This window comes from Procambarus clarkii, chromosome 34 (genome assembly GCF_040958095.1).
Source record: "Procambarus clarkii isolate CNS0578487 chromosome 34, FALCON_Pclarkii_2.0, whole genome shotgun sequence".
NCBI lineage: Eukaryota > Metazoa > Arthropoda > Malacostraca > Decapoda > Cambaridae > Procambarus > Procambarus clarkii.
Window position 1 is genome coordinate 17,731,230 of NC_091183.1, and position 25,133 is coordinate 17,756,362.

Sequence of the window (25,133 nt, forward strand, 5' to 3'; positions counted from 1 at the left end):
AGCGAGCCTCTTGTTCCGTTATCGTTCGGACGTCATCAGTTTTGAGCCGTGTGTGTGTAAACCATTTTTCATTTTCAACAGCACCAAGTTCGAGTTGCACTTTCACCCTGATGTGTAAACACTCACTAAATCACCATAACCAAAAAAGCTTGCCAAACCTTACGTAGACCTAACTATACATAAACCCTTACTGTATTCTAATATTAATTTACATTCAAAAGTTTCTAATTATAGAGTATGGAAGATTCATCCAGTCAGTAGGTTGTCTACGAATATGTCAAAAACTGCACTAAATTACTCAAATCTAAGTCAGTACTATACTTATTGCTGAGGCTGGAGGATGAATTGGCTAATACATATAATCGCCAACAGAACCTAAACAACTAACCTAACCTTTGCCTAAATATGCACAATATAATAATATTTAAAAATTTGAATTTATATTCGGAAAAATTTATATTTTGAAGGAACAACCTGTTAGGGTTTATGAATGCGTCTTGGCGTCGGCCGCTGGTAGTAATTCACATTTGCTGAGGACGGGTTCTTGTTTTGGTAATATTTGTTAAGGATTATGAAGAAAATATATAATTAAAAATACATAAAATAATAAAAAACGTTAAATGCATCTTGTTCAAACTAAAGAGCAATAAAAACTAACAGAATTTCTGGCACTAGAGCACCGCTGGAATTACCTGATATGTCTGTTGTGCCGTCCGTAAAAGCAGGGTAGGTCTGACCGCTGCCTTCGTATATAGAGGTAACGGTAATACTATAATGTGTACAAGGCTGCAGTCCTTCTATAAAGAAGAAGGTATCGTGTGTAATTTCGTTATTAGATCCAGCTTCTACCCTATAATAAGAAGGTTCCTCCCTTGGCGGATCCCATGACACATTGAGAGCGTTGATCAGTCCTTCTACCACTGCCAGGTTCTCTGGCGGCCCACGACCTGAAGGAGACAATGTTGCTATTACTGCCACGTTCCTGGACGGCCCACGACTTATGGGAGACTATATTGTTGTTATCAATGAGAAAAATAGTAGGAGCCATGAGAAGAATTCGAAGTTGTGCACTGGGCGCTCCAAAATACACGTCTTAAACCACGATATGTTAAAAGAAATGTAACCTGGGATTCGACTGAATCCTCTAGGTTTCCTGAGGAATCTTCTGGTAACAAATCATGGTTTCACGCGCATTGCCCCCCATACCGTTTGGCGATGGTATTGGAGTTCCACCCCAGCGCCTTTCTTCAAATGCACAGAGAAATCACATTAACATCCCTTTTATGTGATTACTTTGTGCGTTGTTATCACTTTCACGTTCTGGAGTGGCCCACAAACTGACGGAGATTAGCATATTAGTTTTTTGAGATTTCTCCTATTTATATTTTCCGAAGTTACTAATATGAATGTCTAATGTACTCTTGAAACAATACAGCTGTCGCTGGTTTCTAATCTTATCCTGAAATAATTTGATGAAGATTATTAAATTAATACCGTCAAAGTCCTTTATGTGAGGGTAAACCAAGAAGTTACTTGAGACTGTTTCTACCACATCATTAAATATTATATGATATCCAATTAATATTTTGTTCTGGAAAATCTGATATTATCTGAGTGCAGTGTTCTTCCCTTCGGTCATAGTCACCAGCGACTTGTGCGTTGCTCAGGAGCCTGGGCAACACCAGACTGAAGGACTGTGACCCATACAGACTTATGTCTTAATAAGTAGGAAAAAGTTAAAAAACATGATGCTAAAAAGGTAAGAAGGTAAGAAATTTGTATTAAATAAGATTTAAGAAACTAAGAAGTAAAAAAAAGAAAAGGTCGTAAGCTAGCAGACCCACACACTCAGACTAACAGACCCACACCCTCGAACAGACTAACAGACCTACACCCTCGAACAGACTAACAGACCTACACCCTCGAACAGACTAACAGACCTACACCCTCGAACATACTAACAGACCCTCACCCTCGAACAGACTAACAGACCTACACCCCCCTCCCCATCCGGCCCGTAGGCACCATTGGGGGGGGGGGGGCTTGGTGGTCGGCTACCGGAGTGTGATGCTCCATGGGACAGTCTTCTGTCCTTTTATGGCCTTGTGCTCCTGCTGCTGTCCTCTCCAATTGTGCTGGATCGCTTTTCCTTTTCCTTATGTTTCGTTTTTCTCCCCCTCTTCTTCTATCTGCTTGTCGTTTCCTGCCGACCTTTTGCTGGTTTTGGTTATTCTTTTGGACTTTTTCTATCTTGACGCTCGGGTACTTGGGCAGGCATACTCTTGCGCCCGTAGAACTTTAGTACCCAACGTCGAGGACAAGGGGAAACTGTTATTGTCCATCCTCCTTTCGTCACTGTACCCGATCTCGACGGACTAACTGTTTTTAAGGTGTCGTTTGTGGGGCGTATACTCACGACGCACCCCTGGGATGCCCCGGCATGATCGGCGATATCTTCTTATTGAGTGTCCTGCCTCTAGTTGTGGCTTCATGGTGGGTGTGGAGGCACATTCGTGAATGAAAGTCTTTCCTCATTTCTATGGCAGATAATGTTTCCCTTGTACCTTCTCAGGCTCGTGGGGTGGGCGACCAAGCCCCCGAGTCAGACCGTGTTGGAAGACCAAGCCCTGTAGCCCCCGCTGCATTGGGCCCCGACCTTGCTCCTCCTTTGATCCTCCTGACTACTCCCCTCAGCTCCCCTCCCTCCTCTGTGGTAGGCTTGAGTTCCCAGCCCCCAGTGGTGACCACCTCGTCTCCTGGCACGGCTCCGTCTCTCATTGTGACTACTGCTCCTTTTACCTCTTCTCACTCTGGGGGTTCTCAACGTCGTCCCCGCCACTGCCGCACTCGCACAATCCCTTCCCATACTAGTACTTACAAACCCTTGTTTGGTCCCACTACATGGGATAAATACTTTGATCTCCTCCATCTGGATTCTACTCCTCCTGACGATTTCTCCCTCCATAAACACCTTGTTGATTCAGTAGATGCCTCTGTTACTTTTAACCCCACCAATTACAGTACGCATGTCGTTGATGCTGCTCCTCAGGATGCAGCTACTCGCTTAGCCGCTTTGTCCTGCATTGGAGAGACCCCTGTTCGGGTCTCCAAAAACGCTAGGTTAAATGCCAGTGTTGGCACTGTTCTCCTCCCACACCATGTTGCAACTGGTGTTAGGGACCTTATACATATCCACGAAACCCAGGGCCATTCTGTCCTCCATGTGGACACGTTTGCTCGACCCCCTCGTGGTCGTCGTTGTCAGCCCCTTCGAGTTGTAAAAATCACCTTTAATAGTAAGGCCCTTCCGCCCTCTATTATTCTTGCAGGTGCCAGATGCTCCGTTCAGGAGTACATTCCCTCTCCTAGACTTTGCAATAAGTGTTGGAAGTTTGGGCACCGTATCCTTAAGTGCACAAGTACTGTGTATCTATGCCCCATGTGTGGGGCCGATGATCATTCTAAGTCCGAATGCACTTCTTCCCAGATTCGCTGCCTCAATTGCGGTGAGGCCCACCCTATCTTATCACGCTCGTGTATATACTACAAACTCGAGGAAACCGTCCTTAACTTGAAACAACGTGATCGTCTGACTTTTCCCGAAACGAGACGCCAAGTTCGTTGTCTCACCCCTTTCGCAGGTGTATCCTACACTCGCGTGTTGCATTCTACCTCAGCTCGTCTGTCCCACCTTCCTCAGTCTCACAAACAACCGTTTCCAAGCCTTAGACCCGAACACGCTCTCCACCTCCTCCCCTATTCCTTTGTGTCATGTCCCAAAAGGTTTCCCTCCTGGTTCTCCACCTGGAGTTTCCCGCCTTCCTGCCCAGTCCACCATGTCTTCTATCTCTTCTTTCCCATCTCCCCCCACTCTTTCTTCCCAACCCTTTCCCCAGTCTCTTGACCCTCCATGCCGCCTGTCTGTCCAGGCTGATGTCCATCATCCTCCCAGCAATCTTTGTGTTGTTCGCTCCCGTTCCTCTTCTCCTGCTGAGACCACTGAGTCTGTCGCCCGGTACGTTGTTACTGGAACACCTGTCTCTTCGAGTTAGGAGCGTAAGCCTGGTTCCTCTCCAGGCTTCGGGCTGCGTCGTTGATGACGTCACGGAATCACCCATTCTCTATCTCTAAGGGGATACTCTAAGGGGATACTATGTTATTATGTGTGTCGGATTTCCGACACGAGTAGACTAACAGACCCACACACTCGAACAAACTAACAGACCCACACACTCGAACAAACTAACAGACCCACACACTCGAACAGAATAACAGACCCACACCCTCCATCAGACTAACAGGCCCACACACTCGAACAAACTCATAGACTAACAGACACATTTAGAAAAACCAGTTCACACCCCTAGGCATTGGCCTATGAACCCATGGAACCACCTACCCACCTCAACCGTAAATACCAAAACAATACTCCGGCTTAAATATCAGTTAAATATATCCTCAAGAATAATGGTGGGATCTTTGACAAACAACCGACTTCTTGTCACCGTCAAGGCCAGTAGAGTTGGTGGTTTTCAGTTAAATTCAGGTAAACTAAGCATTTACATATCCATTTACGAAACATGCACGTATTTTATCAATCATGCTTTCTAAGTCTGTATTCATTAAACAGTTTACAATCATGCTTCCTAAATCAATATTTATTAAACCATTTTACAAATATGCTGTCTAAGTCTATTAAACAGTTTACAATCATAATTTTATTTGTAAATATTTATTAATTAGTTTACAATTATGCTTTTTAAATCTATATTAAACAGTGTACAATTATGCTTTCTAAGTCTATATTAAACAGTTTACAATCATGCTTTCTTAGTTTATATATATTAAACTGTTTACAATCATGTTTTCAAGGACTATATTTATTAAAGAGTTTAAATGTTTACAAGAATGATCATGGCAACGCTGCCAGATCGTTCTCGACCCAAGGTTGACTTTATTGTATAGATAAACCCAGGCCTGTAGTCCTAAGGCCCCGGGTTCGATCCCCGGCCGAGGTAGAAACAAAGAATCAGAGTTTCTTGCACCCTGGTGCTTCTGTTTAGCTTCCAGTAAATAGGTGTCTGGGAGTTAGACAGCTGGAACGGGCTGCTTCCAGTGGATGTGTGTGTGTGTAGTCACCTATTTGTACTCACCTATTTGTGCTTGCCGGGGTTGAACTTTTGCTCTTTGGTCCCGCCTCTCAACTGTCAATCAACTGGTTTACAGATTCCTGAGCCTATTGGGCTCTGTCATATCTACATTTAAAACAGTGTATGGAGTTAGCCTCCACCACATCTCTGCCTAATGCATTCCACCTGTTAACAAATCTGACACTGAAAAAGTTTTTTCTAACGTCCCTGTGATTCATTTGGGTACTCAGTTTCCACCTGTGTCCCCTTGTTCGCGTACCACCCGTGTTAAACAGTTTATCTTTATCTAGCCTGTCAATTCCCCTGAAGATTTTGTAGGTAGTGATCATGTCTCGCCTTACTCTTCTGTCTTCCAGTGTCGCAAGGTGCATTTCTCGCAGCCTTTCCTCGTAACTCATGCCTCTTAGTTCCGGGACTAGTCCAGTGGCATACCTCTGAACTTTTTCCAGCTTCATCTTGTGCTTGACAAGGTAAGGGCTCCATGTTGGGGCCGTATACTCCAGGATTGGTCGTACATATGTGGTAAACAAGATTCTGAATGATTCCTTACACAGGTTCCTGAAGAATGTTCTGATGTTAGCCAGCCTCGAGTATACCGCAGACGTAATTCTTTTGATGTGGGCGTCAGGAGACAGGTTTGGTGTGATATCAACTCCTAGATCTTTCTCTCTGTTCGTTTCATGAAGTACTTCATCTCCTATTCTGTATCCTGTGTCTGGCCTCCTGGTTCCACCGCCTAGTTTCATTGCTTTGCATTTACTCGGGTTGAACTTTAGCAGCCATTTGTTGGACTTTCAGTCTGTCTAGGTCATCTTGTAGCCTCCTACTATCATTCTCTGTTTCAATCCTCCTCATAATTCTTGCATCATCAGCAAACAGTGAGAGAAACGCGTCTATACCCTCTGGGAGATCATTTACATATACCAGAAACAGTGTAGGTCCAAGGACTGACCCCTGCGGGACTTCACTTGTAATGTCTCGCCAATCTGAGACCTCACCCCTCACAGTGACCCGCTGTCTTCTGTTGCTTCCCTTTCACTCCAGCCTGCATCTCTTGCTTTTTCAATAGCCTTTTATGGGATACTGTGTCAAAGGCTTTTTGGCAATCCAAAAATATGCAGTCTGCCCACCCCTCTCTTTCTTGCTTGATTTTTGTTGCCTGGTTGTAGAATTCAGTTAACACTGTGAGGCAAGACTTGCCATCTCTGAACCCATGTTGATGCAGTGTTACAAAGTTCTTCCGCTTCAGATGTTCCACTAGCTTTTTTTCGCACAATCTTCTCCATCAGCTTGCATGGTATGCAGGTTAGGGACACTGGTCTGTAGTTCAGTGCCACCTGATTATCCCCCTTCTTGGATATCGGGACTACATTAGCCGCTTTCCAAATTCCTGGCAGTTCCCTTGTTACCAGTGATTTGTTATACACTATGGAGAGTGGCAGGCACAGAGCTTCTGCTCCTTCCTTTAGTATCCAAGGAGAGATTCCATCTGGGCCTATAGCCTTTGTCACATCCAACTCTAGTAAAAGTTTTCTTACTTCCCCACTGGTAATCTCAAATGCTTCTAGTGGTTCCTGGTTAACTCTTTTCCTCTCTTATCTCTAGTATTTCTCCTTGCATTAAAGTGAGGACCTCCTGGAATTTCGTATTCAGTTCCTCGCACACTTCCTTGTCGTATGTAGTGAATCCGTCTGCCCCTATCCTTAATTTCATAACCTGTTCCTTTACTGCTGTTTTTCTTCTGATGTGGCTGTGCAGCACTGTGAGGGGAGGTCTCGGATTGGCGTGACGTCACAAGTGGAGTCCCGCAGGGGGTCAGTCCTTGGACCAATACTTTTTCTGATATATGTAAATGATCTCCTTAAGGGTATAGAACCGTTTCTCTCAATGTTTGCTGATGATGCAAAAATTATGAGGAGGACTGAAACAGAGGATGATAGTAGGAGGCTACAGGACGACCTAGACAGACTGAATGAATGGTCCAACAAATAGCTGCTAAAGTTTAACCCGAGTAAATGCAAAGTAATGAATCTAGGCGGTGGAAACAGGAGGCCATACACAAGATACAGAATAGGAGATGAAGTACTTAATGAAACGGAAAGAGAGAGAAAGATCTAGAAATTTATATCATGTGCTTGACAAGGTACGGGCTCCATGCTGGGGCCGCATACTCCAGGATAGGTCTTACGTAAGTGGTGTACAAGATTCTAAACGATTCCTTACACAGGTTCCTGAAGGCTGTTCTGATGTTAGCCAGCCTCGCATATGCCGCAGACGTAATTCTCTTTATGTAGTCTTCATGAGACAGGTTTGGTGTACGACGAAGCTGGGAAAAGTTCAAAGGTATTCCACTAGACTAGTCCCAGAACTAAGAGGCATGAGTTACCAGGAAAGGCTGCGGGAAATGCACCTTACGACACTGGAAAACACAAAAGTGAGGGGAGACATGATCACTACCTACAAAATCCTCAGGGGAATTGACAGGGTAGACAAGGATAAACTATTCAACACTGGCGGTGCGCGAACAAGGGGACACAGATGGAAACTGAGTACCCAAATGAGCCACATGGACGTTAGAAAGAACTTTTTCAGTGTCAGATTAGTTAACAGGTGGAATGCCTTAAGCAGAAATGTGGTGGAGGCTGACTCCATACACAGTTTCAAATGTAGATATGATAGAGCCCAGTAGGCTCAGGAATCTGTACACCAGTTGATTGACAGTTGAGAGGCAGGACCAAAGAGCCAAAGCTCAACCCCCGCAAGCACAATTAGGTAAGAACAATTAGTTGAGTACACTAACAGACTCACACTCGAACACACTAACAGAAACACACTCTCGAACAGACTCGTAGACTAACAGATGCACACAGAAAAACTCTCAGTTCAAAAACCACTTTACCTGTAATTCGATATACCTGATTCATGTGTTTACCTTTTAATATTAATAAATCTTTCATTTAAATTAGCACTGAGATTTTACAACATTCACACTTGCTAATGATGAGAGCAAGTATTTACTTTACAATGATAGTAAGGGACTCAAGCACGACCCAAATATAAACTTATAAAGCCTAGAGCCTATGGAACTGCCTAACCATCTCAACCGTAAATAAAAACAATACTCCCGTTTAAACATCAATTGAAAATATCCTCGAGAATAATGGTGGGATCTAAGACAAGCCCCCGGGCTTCTTGTCACCCTCATGGCCACTAGAGATGCTGGCCCTTCTGTTAATTTTAAATTCAGGTAAACTGAGCATTTATATATTCATTTACGATACGTGCATGTATTTTAACAATCATACTTTCTAAGTCTATATTCAATAATAGTTTAGTTTATATTCAATTAATAGTTTTCAGTTTCATTAATAGTCCTAAGGCCCCGGGTTCGATCCCCGGCAGAGGTAGAAACAATTGGACAGAGTTTTTTGCACACTGGTGCTTCTGTTCATCTAGCAGTAAATAGGTACCTAGGAGTTAGACAACTGCTACGGGCTGCTTCCTGTGTGTGTGTGTGTGTGTGTGTGTGTGTGTGTGTGTGTGTGTGTGTACTCACCTAGTTGTACTCACCTAGTTGTGCTTGCGGGGGTTGAGCTCTGGCTCTTTGGTCCCACCTCTCAACTGTCAATCAACAGGTGTACAGGTTCCTGAACCTATTGGGCTCTATCATATCTACACTTGAAACTGTGTATGGAGTCAGCCTCCACCACATCTCTTCCTAATGCATTCCATTTGTCAACCATTCTGACACTAAAAAAGTTCTTTCTAATATCTCTGTGGCTCATTTGGGCACTGTGTGTGTGTGTGTGTGTGTGTGTGTGTGTTTACTAGTTGTGTTTTTGCGGGGGTTGAGCTTTGCTCTTTCGGCCCGCCTCTCAACTGTCAATCAACTGTTTACTAACTACTATTTTTTTCCACACCACACACACCCCAAGAAGCTGCCCGTGACAGCTGACTAACTCCCAGGTACCTATTTACTGCTAGGTAACAGGGGCATTCAGGGTGAAAGAAACTTTGCCCATTTATTTCTGCCTGGTGCGGGAATCGAACCTGCGCCACAGAATTACGAGTTCTGCGCGCTTTCCACCAGGCTACCAGGCCCGGTGTGTGTGTGTGTGTGTGTGTGTACTCACTTAATTGTGCTTGCGGGGGTTGAGCTTTGGCTCTTTGGTCAAACTATGTGTGTGTGTGTGTGTGTGTGTGTGTGTGTGTGTGTGTTTACTAGTTGTGTTTTTACGGGGGTTGAGCTTTGCTCTTTCGGCCCGCCTCTCAACTGTCAATCAACTGTTTACTAACTACTTTTTTTTTTTTTTTTTTTTTTTTTCTCTCTCTCTCTCTCTCCACAATGCATGCTATGTGACGTTTACACATACACACACACACCACACACACACACCCCAGGAAGCAGCCCGTGACAGCTGACTAACTCCCAGGTACCTATTTACTGCTAGGTAACAGGGGCATTCAGGGTGAAAGAAACTTTGCCCATTTGTTTCTGCCTCGTGCGGGAATCGAACCCGCGCCACAGAATTACGAATCCTGCGCGCTATCCACCAGGCTACGAGGCCCCAACCTCGTGTGTGTGAGTGTGTGTGTGAATATGTAGTAGACATAATATAGGACAAATAAAATGGTTAGAAAGCTGGGGTTCAAGAGCTAATAGCTCCATTCTGCAGATGCAAATAATAATTTCAAATAGTAAATGCACAAACACACACACACATACACACACACCGCTCCCAGAACTAGATAAGGGTTCGGCCCCGGGCGAGAAACGACTATAAATATTGAAGTAACAGCAGATCAAGTAGGAATACAGCCAGCATCACTATATGTAACTAAAGCTACTGCGCCAGATTGAGCATCATCATGGATGTTAAAAGAAGCATCATAAGCCTTCAGTATACTTCCAACACTAATCATTAATGTATCACTTACACAGGGGGAATTGCCCAGCTGCTGGAAGAAGGTAAATATGGTGCCAATCTACAAGAAAGAAGATAGAGAAGACTTAATTAACGACAGACTAGTGTCATTCACAAGCTTCCTTTGAGAAGTACTTGAAAGAATTATAAGGCTTAAGACTAGTTGCACACCTGGAAAGAATTAGGTTTGTCAGTAAACTACACCATGGTTTAAAAGAAGGAAAATCATGCCTGACAAACCTCCTGGAGTTTTATGATAAGGTAACAAAATTAAGACAAGACAGAGAAGGCTGGGCAGATTGCGTATCTCTGGACTGCCAAAAAGCCTTTGATGCAGTACCACACAGGAGGTTACTACACAACCTTGAGAGGCAGGCAGGAGCAAACGGAAACGCACTAACAAGGGTAAGGAATTACCTAACTGACAGGTGTCAAAGAGTGACAGTGAGGGGTGAGGAGGCCGACTGGCGTAGAGTAACAAGCAAGGTGCCTCAAGGATCGGTGCTGGATCCAATACCTTTCCTCATTTATGAAAATGACTTCACTGCAAGAGTTGAGTTTTATGTGTCGATACTTGCAGATGATGCAAAACGTATATGGGTTGAGACACATGAGGATTTTCCAAGATGACTTGAACAGGTTTCAGAGCTGGTCCAAGAAATGGCTGCTAAAGTTCAACACCAACAACAAGTGTAAGGCGATGGAAGCATGATCAGGAGCCAGGAGACCGAATGACCAATAAACGATGAAGGGAAACTACCTCCCTATAAGGACATGTAAAAAAAGACCTGGGAGTGGACAAAATACCAAACCTAACTCCAGAGGCTCATATAAATAGAATAACATCAGCCGCATACTCTACGCTGGCAAAAGTCAGAACGTCATTCAGAAACTTGAATAAGGAGACTTTTAGATCACTGTATACCGCCTATGTGAGGCCAGTTTTAGTGTATGCAATCCCATCGTGGAGCCCCCATCTAAAAAACACAAGGAAGTTCAGAAAGGTGTCGAAGTTTGCAATGAGACTCATCCCAGAGCGGTGAGAGAAAAGGCACGAAGAGAGACTGAAAGAACTAAACTGGATGAAGTTAGAAAGGAGCAGGGAGAGAGGGGACGTGATACAGACGTATAAAATACTTATACGTATATATATGGGATTGACAGGGTGGAAACAGAGGAAATGTTAACAATGAACACCCATAGAAATAGGGGGCACAGATGGAAGCTTGAGATTCAGATGTCATAAAGATGTTAGAAAGTTTTATTTAAAGCGTAAGGGAAGTGAGTCAATGAAATGACTTAAAGGAGCAGGTTGTAAAGGCTAACTCCATTCATAACAATAAAAGCAGGTATTATAGGGAAATACGCCAGGGGTCATAACATTAGATAACCAACTGCTAGAAGAGCTAGAGCTCGATCCTGAAGGCACACATAGGTGAGTACAAATAGGGCAGTACACATGTGAGGGAATCTAGATTCCCTCAGCTAGTTTTCCTAGTTTCTAGATTAGGCTAGTCGCTCTAGGGACTCTAGAAGCTGAAGCTTTCAAACTAACATATACATGTGGGGTGTTGAATGAAAGCTTATGTTAGGGACTGTCGTTTGGGACGAGTTAGAGGTCTGTGATTGCTCTGTAGAGAGAATTACAGAAATTTTCCTGTTTCTGTGAAATAGGATGAGTGAGAGTGAAGTGGTATGTGAGGTACTTCACTCTCAAACCGTTAGAGGTGGGGGGAAAGTGGGGTGACCGTTGCCCCCCCCCCCCCTCCCCGATGTGAGACAGTGCGCCCCTTGTCTTTAGGCCTCCCCATCCTTGTGACGTCACGGGACGCCTGAGGGTGAGTGAGGCCTGTGATTGGGGTAGGCATGTCTGCTCCGAGCTGTGTTTTGGCGCGAACAGCTGTGATTGGTAGCAGCACGAGGGAACAGTGCCGGCTTTGTGCTGATTGGTCAAGACAAAGTAGGGGGGGAGGTATGGGCATTTTGAGTTTCCCTGCCCGCCATAGAGGCAGTTTGAATTGGGCGGCAAGCGGAGGAAGAAGTGACTGGTGGAGGTGGCAGGCCTGCCACCTCCACCCCCGTTAATCGCGGACGTTACCATGTTGTCCAGCAGGGATGGCACTCCTGCCATCCCGGGTTGTGTCTAGGCCCAATTTTCGTGAAATTTGGGGCCGATGAGGTACGGAAGGACCAGTAAAATAGCCTCAGAGACAGTGGGCACCCATGAGGCAGCTGGCAGAGCCTCATGGTGTAACAGGTGGTTTGTATACCCTGTCTAGTGTTGATGGACAATTGGCGGAATACGGGCAGGGCCTCCTAATGTAATTGTGGTGATATTACAGGCCCATGTTGGACTTTGAATTCCGCCAGGAGGCGTCAGTGTGGGGACGCCGCCGGCCATTGTCACCCCAGTGTAGAGCAAGGCAGGCTCTGGTTTGATGGGGTTTTTGGTGATTCCCCATCCATGTGTGTATGCCCGGGGGCCACCCCCAGGCCACCCCCAGGCCATCCCGGGCCACTCGCCCGCCTGGCCCGGCCACCCCACCCGCCCGCCCGCTGGCTACCCCAGGCCACGAAAGCCTGGTGGATAGCGCGCAGGACTCGTAATTCTGTGGCTCGGGTTCGATTCCCGCACGAGGCAGAAACAAATGGGCAAAGTTTCTTTCACCCTGAATGCCCCTGTTACCTAGCAGTAAATAGGTACTCGGGAGTTAGTCAGCTGTCACGGGCTGTTTCCTGGGGGTGGAGGCCTGGTCGAGGACCGGGCCGTGGGGACACTAAAAAGCCCCAAATCATCTCAAGATAACCTCAAGAGGCCACCCGCGCGCCGGCTACCCCACCCTCTCAGCTCGGGAGGGGCGCTGTGGGCCACGCGGTGGCCACATGCCTTGGCCACCCCCTTGGGCCACTTGGCCACTTTCCCGGGACAGCCTAGGGCCACATCTTGTCGACACACGAGGAGCAAGCTAAGTGTTGACAGCCACAGAGGTAGTGACCTGGGAAATGAGTGAAATGAGAGGAAAACGTGAGTACATAGTCAGTGTTTAACAGTGTCTCAGTATTAGTGGAAATTCCGCTCGCGGTAAAAGCTGTGTTGTCCCATAGCCCCGCCAGGCTAGGGAAGCAGCTGAGACAGCTGTCTGTAGCACGTCCAGGTGACTGGTTGAGAGTACCTGGAGATAGATGTTGTACACGACCACACTGTAGTTATATATATATATATATATGCGAACAAGCCTGAATGGTCCCCAGGACTATATGCGAATGAAAACTCGCACCCCAGAAGTGACTCGAACCCATACTCCCAGGAGCAACGCAACTGGTAACTACAGGGCGCCTTAATCCACTTGACCATGACGGCCGTGATGGTCAAGTGGATTAAGGCCCCCTGTAGTTACCAGTTGCGTTGCTCCTGGGAGTATGGGTTTGAGTCACTTCTGGGGTGTGAGTTTTCATTCATATATATATATATATATATATATATATATATATATATATATATATATATATATATATATATATATATATATATATATATATATATATATATATATATATATATATATATTTTGATATTTTTGATATTCTGTGATATTTGATATTCTGTGATATTTTTTGATGATATATATATATATATATATATATATATATATATATATATATATATATATATATATATATATATATATATATAAGTGTGTAGACTGACTCGAGTATGGACCGGTCAGTGTAGAGATTTACCATATAAGTGATTCAGCCTGTCGATTCTATATAATCGTTCAGACTTGATTAATGCCATAGAGTACCGCATATAAATTGTATCATTAGAGGTAGGCAGGCCAGGTTGCAGGGATGCCAGTGGGTACCCTGAGGTCTGTGTAGTTAGAGTTACATTTACCTGATGATATAATTTTCATTGATTATGTGAATGTCATTTCTATGTGTTCATTTGCATGTTTTATGTACTGTGTTGTGTGGTGAGTCAGTAGATGTGATTGCTGACTGATTGCCTAATGATGTCATTAGCATGTGGGGTATGCTGACGGCATCATTATGTTGCAGGATTGTGCAGTGTTGTTCTCAGTTTATACGATATTGCTGCCCTGGGAGTTGTGTTGAGGGTTTAAGGGACCTCTATGATTATTCAGGGGAATTCACAGTACTTAATGAGAGCAGGCAGTTGATTGGTTGATTGCCTTGCTGAGGTAAGTGTGTGTTCACAGTAGTCCTTTGCAACGGTTGCAAGATAAGGGGGCAGTAATATTGGTATACTCTTGTGTGTTGCACAACCATGTATCATTATTGTGTGGGCACAGTAATTAACGAGTTGCAGTATCCGCAACCATATGTGGGCAGTGCATTTGTGTTGTTGCATGCCATTGTAGTGTGACCTATGTAACACTGGGGTTACTTTGTTTCTTTAAGTTGTGTTGAGCACTTAAGGATTCAGTGAGTTAATAATTGGGGAATTAACTGGATAAGGGGTGCACACTTAGTATTGTGGAGTGAGTGAGGGCTGTTATGAGAGAAAACAGCGTTGAGCTTGAGTGAGATACGTCTCGGGAGCAATTAATTGTCCGTGTGACAACTAATTGACCACTCTAGCTAATTATGTAATTAACCTTCTCATCATGAATTCACATAGTGGGAGAGGATCTGTCAGAGTCTGTCAGTATTTGTGTTAACGTAATTTGCTCGAGACTAATTACCTTTCTTGGGTATAGCAATTAGTGGCTCATGTTAATTAGTGGAGTAATTAACATCTGGAGGGCTCAAATGACTCGGTAAAGCGAGGTCATGGAGCTAGCATAAATCGTTGTATTAATCATATCCTGTCTGAGGACAGTGGATTAATGGCACTCTTGTTAATTAGGGGTAATTAACTCCTTTCCCGTGAATTCACAGTGTTTGATGAGACCTGCTTAGGCAGTGCGGAGTGAGACGTATTTATGGATGATTAATTATCGGTCCTGGTGACAGTTAATTAATTGCTCAGAGTTAATTAGGGTAATTAACACTCACTAGTAATTTCTTGACACAGACTGTTGAGAAGCTACCAAGTTAGGGTAGGCTTAGTTAACGTAACTCAATGGGGATGTAATTAGTGGTCCGTTTGACCTTAATTGAGGATTACTCACTGAATACTTGCTAGGAGTCAAGTGTGATGTAATATAAGTTTGAGTTATTGTTAACAAGAGAGACAAGTGTTAAAGATTAACGTAGAGTATCATCATGTTGTTGTCTAGTGTGAGACAATTGTTTGTGATTACCGTGGTACTTTGTTGCTGACTGCTGCGATCAGTCAATTAACGTAATTAATCACTTCAGGCAATTTCTTTTGGTTGTCGTCTGGTGACGAGAGTAGAGTAATCTAGGGATTTGTGGAGCTGTGTCCCAGAATCCCGCCTTGCCTGACTTTGTTCACTGTTTACAGTGCAACTCCTTGTAGGGAGTTGCAAAGAGTGTTCACACTGGGTTGTGATAGGGGAAGTCACTGTTGGACTACCCGCCTAGTTACGTGGGTCTCTCCTGGGGGGGGGGGGAGGACCCCTAAGCTGGTGATTATAGTAGCTGTCAGGGAAACCGAGACACTATTGATTGCATGCTTGTGTCTTCAGTGGATATCCTTCATTTGTTCAGTTAGTTCATGTTGTCAGCTCGAAGTGTCAGCAAGATGGAGCCTGCTGTCACTTCTCGAGGGGCTGTTGAATAGCTGTGTTGCAAATGCCACTTGATGGACAATAACGTAACCATTCGCTGTGGTGTAACTTAGTCTGTGATATTTTTCTTTGATTTGCAATATTGCGTCATCAGTGGGCACACCTGTGTTCAGGTTAGTTCAGTATGCAGCCTCACAGCAAGGGTTGCTATTTAGCTGTTTGTTATCGTGCTACTGGATGGACATTAACGTAACGTAAACTCGGTAATGTAGTAGTTAGTCTCTTGTTATTAATAAATTGTTATGTTATAGAAAACGGTCTTTGTGGTCAAAACTTCAACCATATTATTCCACACATGTTTCTGCTTATTACGATTAAATGTTGATGTGATCTTGATATGACGGCTGTTCTTGGGAATTCGAATTCCAATTCATAGAACCACATCAAATATAAATATTTGATTGTGAGAACCCGTCGGTTACCCTTTATTAGTTTTAACGTCCTGTTTAACTAGGAGGAGCCAGCGGCCTATTGTGGACAGGTTTTCACCCCCTAGTGGTGGAGGCCTGGCGGTTTACTCCCGCTTTTCCTTTTTCTATTGGACTCATGCTTAACTGCCATGAGCAGCCTTTAAACTTGTAGTCCACCTCCTAAGGGAGGTAGGCGTAGAAAAAAATCTCACAACACACACCTGTAACCACGGGGCAAGAGGTCTGGGAAAGTGGAGGATAAGTCATGGGTTTAATAGACAGTGTCAGGAAGCAAAAATGAGAAGCCGGAGGGAGAGAAGGAAGTACAGGCGACAACAGGAATGGATGCAGCAGAGCTATGAACGAATACATAAATAAAAGAAGAATATCGGAAAGAAGTTATGAGAACGATATTGCTACTACAACAAAAAAGTAACCTAAATTACTATATAGTCATATAAGAAGGAAAACGTCAGTGAATGGCCAACTGACAAGACTAAGGAAAACAGAGGGGGCATAATACAGAAAGTGAAAAGGAAATCTGGGAGGTACTGAACGCCAGTTTCCATAGTGTTCACAACCGAACCTGAGCAGCTCCCATTGTTAGAAGAGATGACTCAAGAAACTTGGGTCATCTCAGACTTGGGTTAGTCACCAAAATGAGAGACTAATAGATATAGAGATGACAGCAGATGAGGTAATAAAACAGCTAACAACGTTGGACGAAACTAAAGCAGTGGGACCAGACAAAGTATCACCGTGGATACTAAAAGAGGAAGTACAGGCCCTCAGCGTGCCTCTGGCAAAGATCTTTAATAGGTCATTTACGAAAGAAAAGTTGCCCAGTTGGTGAAAAAAAGGCAAATGTGGTACCAATTTTCACGAAAGGAGACAGAGAAAAGGCATTCAACTACTGACCAGTATCACTGACAAGCATCCCTGCAAAGTACTTGAAAGAATTAACAGGTTATGACTGGTTACATCCTTAAAGAGAACTAGGTACATAAACAAACACCAACATGAGTTCAGAGAAGGAAAATAATACCAAACAAACCATCAGGAATTCTATGACAAAGCAACAGGAATAAGGCAGGACAGGGAAGGATGGGCAGACAGAATATTTCAAGACTGCTTAAAAGCCTTTTACACAGTACCGCACAAGAGACTGCTGTTCAAACTTGAGAGGCAGGCGGGAGTAAGCGGAAAAGCCCTAGCTTGTGTAAATAATTACTTATCAGGCAGAAGCTAGAGAGTAACAGTCAGGGGCGAGAAGTCAGAGTGACGAATTGTAACTAGTGGAGTACCCCAGGGATCGGTGACGGGACCAGCTTTATTTCTAATAATTGCAAACGATATGTCTACAGGAGTAGAGTTCTTTATGACGATGTTTGCGGACGCCAAATTAATGAGACAAGTTGTGACAGATGAAGATTGTAGCATACTTAAAGAGAACTTGAACAAGCTGCAGAGATTGTCGGAAAAATGACTACTGGAGTTTAGTAAAAGCAAGTGTAAAGTTATGGAAATGGGACTAGATGACAGGAGACCAAAGGGACAACACTCAATAAATGGAATTTACCTACAGGTGACGATTCTAGAAAGGGCCCTGGGTGTGGACGTAATACCAAATCAAACTCCTAAGGCACATATAAATTGGATAAAGGCAACAGCATACTCTGTGATAGCAAAAGTTAGAACATCATTCAGAAACCTATGTAAGGAGGCATTTAGGACGCTTTACACTGCCTACATGAGACCAGACAGAGAGTATGCAGCCCCAGCACGGAGCCCCAACCTGAAGATACACATTAGGAACCTGAAAAATGTTCAGAAGTTTGCGACGAAGCTCGTTCCAGACTTATGAGCGACAGGGTATGAAGAGCGACTGAAGGAACTGAACCTGACGACGGGAGAAAAAAGGGAGGGAGTGAGAAGATATGATCTATCTTGATGTTATCTTGAGATGATTTCGGGGCTTTAGTGTCCCCGCGGCCCGGTCCTCGACCAGGCCTCCACCCCCAGGAAGCAGCCCGTGACAGCTGACTAACACCCAGGTACCTATTTACTGCTAGGTAACAGGGGCATTCAGGGTGAAAGAAACTTTGCCCATTTGTTTCTGCCTCGTGCGGGAATCGAACCCGCGCCACAGAATTACGATTTATATGATAGCTACATATGAAATACTAAGAGAGATTGACTGAGTGGAAATAGATGAAATGTTCACACTGAACACCAACAGAACAAGGGGGACATAGATGGAAGTTGGAAACTCAGATGAGTCACAGAGATGTTAGAAAGTTTTCATTTAACGTAAGAGTAGGAAGAAAACGGAATGAAATAAAGGAGCAGGTTGTACTAGCAGACTCTGTTCACTATTAAAAAATGTGTATATGATAGGTAAATAGGAGAAGAGTTACTACATTCAACAGCTGACTGTGTGGAAACTATTCCCACTTATGACATAATTTAACGTACAATAAAATATATAATAATATACTGTAATGAAAATTCGTCTTCTGTTAAGCTTAATTGACTAAATACGACTTATTAACATTTAAACTGAATAATTATGAGGATTTACTTCAGTTAATACAATATTTACTTATTATGAAAGAATTAAGGACTGATGTAACATTCATGTCGTCAGTCCGTTCCACATCATCACGAGAATTAAGCAACTGAATTATGACACTTATAACATTTAGAATTATGACATTATAACACTTAGAATTATGACACTTATAACACTTATAATTATGACATTATAACACTTAGAAATATGACACTTAGCTAAACTCAGCATTCGTGAATAAATAATTAAAGAGTAAATAAATTTCAATACCTTACAGATTATTTTAAATAATTTACCTAATTCGATCCTGGGCGTATTTTAATTAAACAGACATTTTTCCTGAGTAAATAAATATTATCTCCTGTGTGAGTGAGGGAGGAGGAGGAGGAGGAGGAGGAGGAGGAGGAGGAGGAGGAGGAGGAGGAGGAGGAGGAGAAGGCAGAGGAGGAGGAGAAGGAAGAGGAGAATGAGGGAGGAGAAGGAGGCCATTGTGTAGCAAAAATATTCGTCGTGTTGTCTTGGCTCCTGCGTTAGTTTGGATTCTGTTGACTTGTTGATGGCTAGGAACATGGATAAATTTACCAACCAACACCAAAGATTGTCAAGTCTGTTCTAAAGATTACCAGCTGTTTACGTCTCACAATATGCTAAATATCTTGTTTAGTGGCCATTAACTCCAGATAGATTATGTATGTGAGCATCGTTATGCTGCAAGATCACAACTGCAAGAATCTAGGAATTAACATCGAACTTGAACTGTTAATAAGTGAATTAGTGATATTCAATTTCTGGTGTTTCAAATATATAACTAAACTAGCAGTACCCGGCCACGCGTTGCTTTGGCTCAGCAACGCATGTGCGTTGCTGAGACACAGCAACCTTCCCTGTACCTCAGTTCTCCCCACCATTCTCTCCTCGCCTGTCTCCTCGGCCCTCTAACCATTCCCCACTCCACCGTCCCTTCGTCCTCCCACCATTCCCCACTCCACCATCCCCTCTTCCTTCCAACCATGCCCCACTCCCCAGTCCCTTTGTCCTCCTTACCATGCCCCACTCCCCAGTCCCTTTGTCCTCCCCACCATTCTCCTTTTCCCCATCCCCTCGTTCCCACCATCCCAAACTCCCCCGTCCCCTCGTCCAACGCACCATCTCTCACTTCTGTCCCCTCATCATCCCCACCATTCCCCACTCCCTCGTCCGATGCCTTCCCAAATGGTCTGATGTTCCCTTCAGAAAATTGGGAACATGCAGTAATCTGATGTTCCCATCACTGAAATATAAGAAAACAGTTAAAAAATTAAATCAAAATATGAAAAAAATATAAAAAGAAACTATTCCAATGAAATGAATTGTCTTGTAAACAACACAGCTCCATTCCAATGCAATTCACACAAAATAATTAAATCAAAATGAAAATAAATCAAAATCTAGGACAATTCAATTCATCAGTGCAATCAGAAACATTGAAATGGAATTGTAACATATCTAGTATAGCATGTGTGTTGCTCTTACATGCAACTTACATGCAACTGATGTCGCTGCTTTTCAAGAAGAGCATAGTCACAGGTGTGGCATCTATACTTATCCTTAAGAAATGAACGGCATGATAAACAACACGGCTCAATTCCAAAACAATGTCACACAAAATAATTCACTAAAAAATAAAATAAATTGAAATCTATGAAAATAAAGTTTATCAATGCAATCGGAAACATTGAAAAGGAATTTGTGATATATTTAGTATAGCGTGCATGTTGCCATTATTTGCAACAGATGGCGTTGTTTTTAAAAAACACATGTTTTTACCTGTCACAGGGGTGGCATGTATATTGTAGGTATATAAAAAGATGCACCTATTCGAATGCAACGTTGTTTCAAAAATTCAAAACAATTGGTGAAGAACTTTCGGAGATTACAGCGTGTGTCGCCCTTACGTCCAACAGATGGCGCATTTTTTCAATAAAAGAATGTTTTTTTCCTATCACAGGTGAGGCATGTATATAGTAGATATATAAAAAGACGCGCCCATTTAAATGCAACGCTGTGTCAAAATTTCAAAGCAGTCGGTAAAGAGGTTTAGAAGATTTCCCTCCTATGAAAACACATGAAAACGCAGTTTTTCAGAAAAAACTTTTTTATTTACTGTCACAGTCATGACATCTATATAGTATGTATATAAAAACCTGCTCGGATGCGAATGGAACGTTGTGTTAAAATTTCAAAGCAATCGGTGAAGTACTTTCGGAGATTAGCGATTTTGAACAAACGAACATTTCCATTTTTATTTATATAGATATATATGCTATCTGTACCCGGCCACGTGTTGGCCTGGTACTGCTAGTATATATTCCTATCCCCTGGAACCTTCTCTGTCCCCCAGTCCCCCACATTTTCCCCCTAACCCATCTCCTCGGCCTCCAAACCATTCCCTACTCCACCGTCCCCTCGTCTTCCCCACTCACCCATCCCCTCTTCCTTCCCGCCATGCCCTACTCCCCATTCCCTTTGTCCTACCCACCATTCTCCATTCCCCCATCCCCTCGTCACCACCATCCCAAACTTCCCTGTCCCCTCGTCCTTCCCTACCATTACCTTGTAATGGTGGGGAATAATCACCTCCCTTGTCCCCTAATCCTCCCCACCATCTCTTGCTTCGGTCCCCTCGTCATTCCCACCATTCCCCACTCCCTCGTCTGATGCCTTCCCAAATGGTCTGATGTTCCCATCAGAAAATTGGGAACATCAAGTGATCTGATGTTCCCATCAATGAAATATAAGAAAAACAGTTAAAAAATAAAATGAAAATATGAAAAAGTAAAAAAAATAAACTATATTCACGAAATGAATGGTTTGGTAAAAACAGAGCTCAATTCCAATGCAATTCACACAAAATAATTAAATCAAAGTGAAAATAAATCAAAATCTATGAAAATTCAATTGATCAATGCAATCAGAAACATTGAAATGGAATTGTAACATATTTAGTATAGCATGTGTGTTGCTCTTATATGCATCAGATGGCACTGTTTTTCAAGAAATGCATAGTTTTACCTATAACAGGTGTGGCATCTATACTTATACTTATGAAATGAACAGTATGGTAAACAACACAGCTCAATTCCAACATAATGTCACACAAAATAATTCAACAAAAAATTAATTAAATCGAAATCTATGAAAAAAGTTATCAATGCAATCGGAAACATTCAAATGGAATTCGTGACATATTTAGTATAGCGTGCATGTTGCTGTTATGTGCAACAGATGGCGCTGTTTTTCAAAAACGCATGTTTTTACCTTTCACAAAGGTAGCATCTATATAGTTGGTAGATAAAAATACGCGCATAATTGAATGGAACGTTGTGTCAGAGTTTCAAAGCAATTGGTGAAGAACTTTGGGAGATTACATCGGGTGTTGTTCATACATCCAACAGATGGCGATGTTTTTCAAAAAAAGCATGTTTTCTCCGGTCACAGGTAAGGCATGTACATAGTAAGTATATAGAAACACACGCCTGTTTGAATGCAACGTCGTGTCAAAATTTCAAAGCAATTGGTAGAGGTTTCGACGATTTCTCTCACATGAAAAACACATGAAAAAACAGTTAAAAAAAATGTTTTTTTCCGTCACAGACGTGACATCAATATAATATGTATATAAAAACCTGTTCGGATGCGAATGAAACATTGTGTGAAAATTTCAAAGGAATCGGTGAAGAATCTTCGGAGATTAGCGATTTTGAACAAACGAACATTTCCGTTATTATTTATATAGATTGCCTGCACGCGCAGTTCCCAGCCGTGACGACTTGAGGAGCAGTCATTTAATCCACAGTGTTAATGCTGGTCCAGAGATGAGACATCTCGTTTACACTGGGACACAGGCCTACTAAACAATTAAGCTGTTTACAATTATTTACTAATAACTAGATAAAGTAGGAAATTCAATAATATATTTACATGAGTACAAATCCAAATTTAATTTAAATTAAGTTAGAAATTGCTAGTCCTCCTCTATCCCGAAGATATTGCTCACTCGGTCCTACAGAGGATTAAGAAAAACGTTATAGTATTGTTTATATAGGAAACAATATGGTAAACATTGTTTACATAGTAAACAATACTATTGGATGATACAGAGGCGGCATTGTGGAGGCATTGGGGTGTCACTGAATAACTTTGTTCCTGGAGCAGGAGAAGATGACGAAAGTTATTGGGATTCCTCAAGGGAGGAGCAGCTCGATGACGTCATCACTAGCCAATGAGGAACTAGCAAGGGAGTGATGTGTCGTGTGCAAAGGCTTTGCGACGTCACTTGTCAATGTGGGGTCAAGGAGGGAGCACGCAATTCGCTACCCCTTAGAAGAGAGTACATTTTTGGAATTTTGGTAGCGAGACTGCCGTGAACTGCGACTTAGGCCAATGCTGTAAGCATTTAGAGGGAGACTGTGGCATTCATCTTGACATAAGGGACCAAATGGGTGGTCTGAAGCCAAGGAAGGTGATCATGCCCTGGTAGTCCACTGTGTTAGATCTCAGAAGATGTCTGGTTATCGCAGGAGAGGACCTGTTGACAGGTGAGCAGAGTTGGTACCTGTGTATTGACACAGGTACCAAATCGTACCAACACCCAAGTCGGAATATTGAGAAGTCGAAAGTGACGGTCGCATTAAGAATGTTTGGTCGACATGAGAGAGGCAAACCCAAGGCTCCATCGTTACTTTGAGGAAGCAAGCGTCATCGCTCTAGTAATTCTGCGGTTCGTGCATGGTAGTTGTAGGAGTTCACATCCTTTAGAGCAGGGGTCTCCAAACTATGGCCCGCGGGCCACATCCGGCCCGCCACATAATTTCATCCGGCCCTCCAAACAAATCCCTGTGTGGTGGCCTTGAAAAAATAATTATCGTACGAATGGCATCGCAGAATTATTCAAAGCTGGGGCTGCTGACTGGTGGCGCTCAACCCGAGTCAGTTTTCCTCTCTCTCGATAGTGTGACGCACAGATACTAATACTGGTAGGTATGTGTTGTGCATTACAACCAATCAGTTGTGTATAACTGTATATTGTGGGGATGGAGGGCGAGTGGGGCTTCGCTGCTTCCGTTTTAGGGAGCACAAACACTGTACAATATTCTTTTCTCTGTACTTTGACAATGCCGTTATCTTAGTTATACAAAATAGCAATTTCATTTTTTATTCCTCCGGCCCGCATAAATATGGGAAATATATAATGTGGCCCTTACATTGAAAAGTTTGGAGACCCCTGCTTTAGAGGACCAACGGACTGATGGTTCTACAGTTGGTTTGTAGGATAAAATGACTGAGAAGTTTGATCGATTATACGGAGGATTAATCCACAGTTGATCGTCAAACATATTTGTTTGTTTGTGTAAGAAGTTCACGCAGTGAATGGAGGTGAGAGTGTTTACTCGTTTGTATTGAGTATCATGTCAAAGTCTATGTTTAATGATGACTGTATGTGACCCATGCCTAATATGATTGATGACGAAGAGAACGGTAGCCTAGTGAGGCACAATTTGACATTCAGAGACTCTGTGGAAGAATAAGAATGATTGATGCGGTGATCTTAATATTGATATTGTTCAATATTCTTAAGTAATTATCTATGCATTGATTTACTGAGTTACATATGTTACTAAGTAAAAATATGTAACATATGTAACATATTGGTAAGTCTCGTGTAACCCATGGTAAGTCTCGTGAAACCCATGGTGAGTCTCGAGTAACCAATGTTAAGTCTCGTTTAACACTTGGTAAGTCTTGTGTAACACTTGGTAAGTCTCGTATAACCTATGGTAAGCCTCCTGTAACCCTTGGTACCCTACAAGCACAACAACAACAACAATATTAACTTATAATATAAAGGTAACTCACTGTCCTGAAGCGTCACATTCCAGCAAGATGTGGAAGGGCCATAACCTGCGTCAGTGGCGGCTGCCACACTGACCGTCAAATTTGTGTAGGGTTTGAGGTTTCTTAGTGTGTAGTGGTCTCCTGGGACTCGGACGGCACCTGAGGTGTCTTCCTCGTCATTCCAGAGGACGTGTGACGTCCAGCTCATGTTGTGGTTGGTAACTGGACACTGAATGGGTGGATCACTCCAGTAGGCAGTTAACGAGGTGGTATCAATGTTGTCAAACCAACAGCTCGGTGGTGCCGGTGGTACTGTGGGAAAAGGGTTAGAGTCAATCCGGCGACCAACCACGATAAAAAAATTTATGGTATATCTTGTGTATTGAAGGTTGGAAGCCGAGACAGAACTTCTTATTTGAAACGATAGATTTATTCTCTATTTGGCAGCCCGTCCTCATCAACCATCATGTACACAAATCAAG

The 25,133-nt window shown here is 43.1% G+C and overlaps 1 protein-coding gene across 3 annotated transcripts in view; it reads right to left on the reverse strand.

Annotated features, from left to right (window-relative positions):
* LOC123762149 (phosphatidylinositol phosphatase PTPRQ) overlaps positions 1–25,133 on the reverse strand; it is a 190,335-nt gene that overhangs the window by 128,870 nt on the left and 36,332 nt on the right. For all 3 annotated transcript variants that reach the window (XM_045748528.2, XM_045748527.2, XM_045748525.2), the window contains 2 exons: positions 24,673–24,963; positions 693–947 (listed from right to left, as the gene is read on the reverse strand). In XM_045748528.2, the coding sequence (XP_045604484.1) occupies positions 693–947; positions 24,673–24,963 (546 nt within the window). The remainder of the gene's footprint in view (positions 1–692; positions 948–24,672; positions 24,964–25,133) is intronic.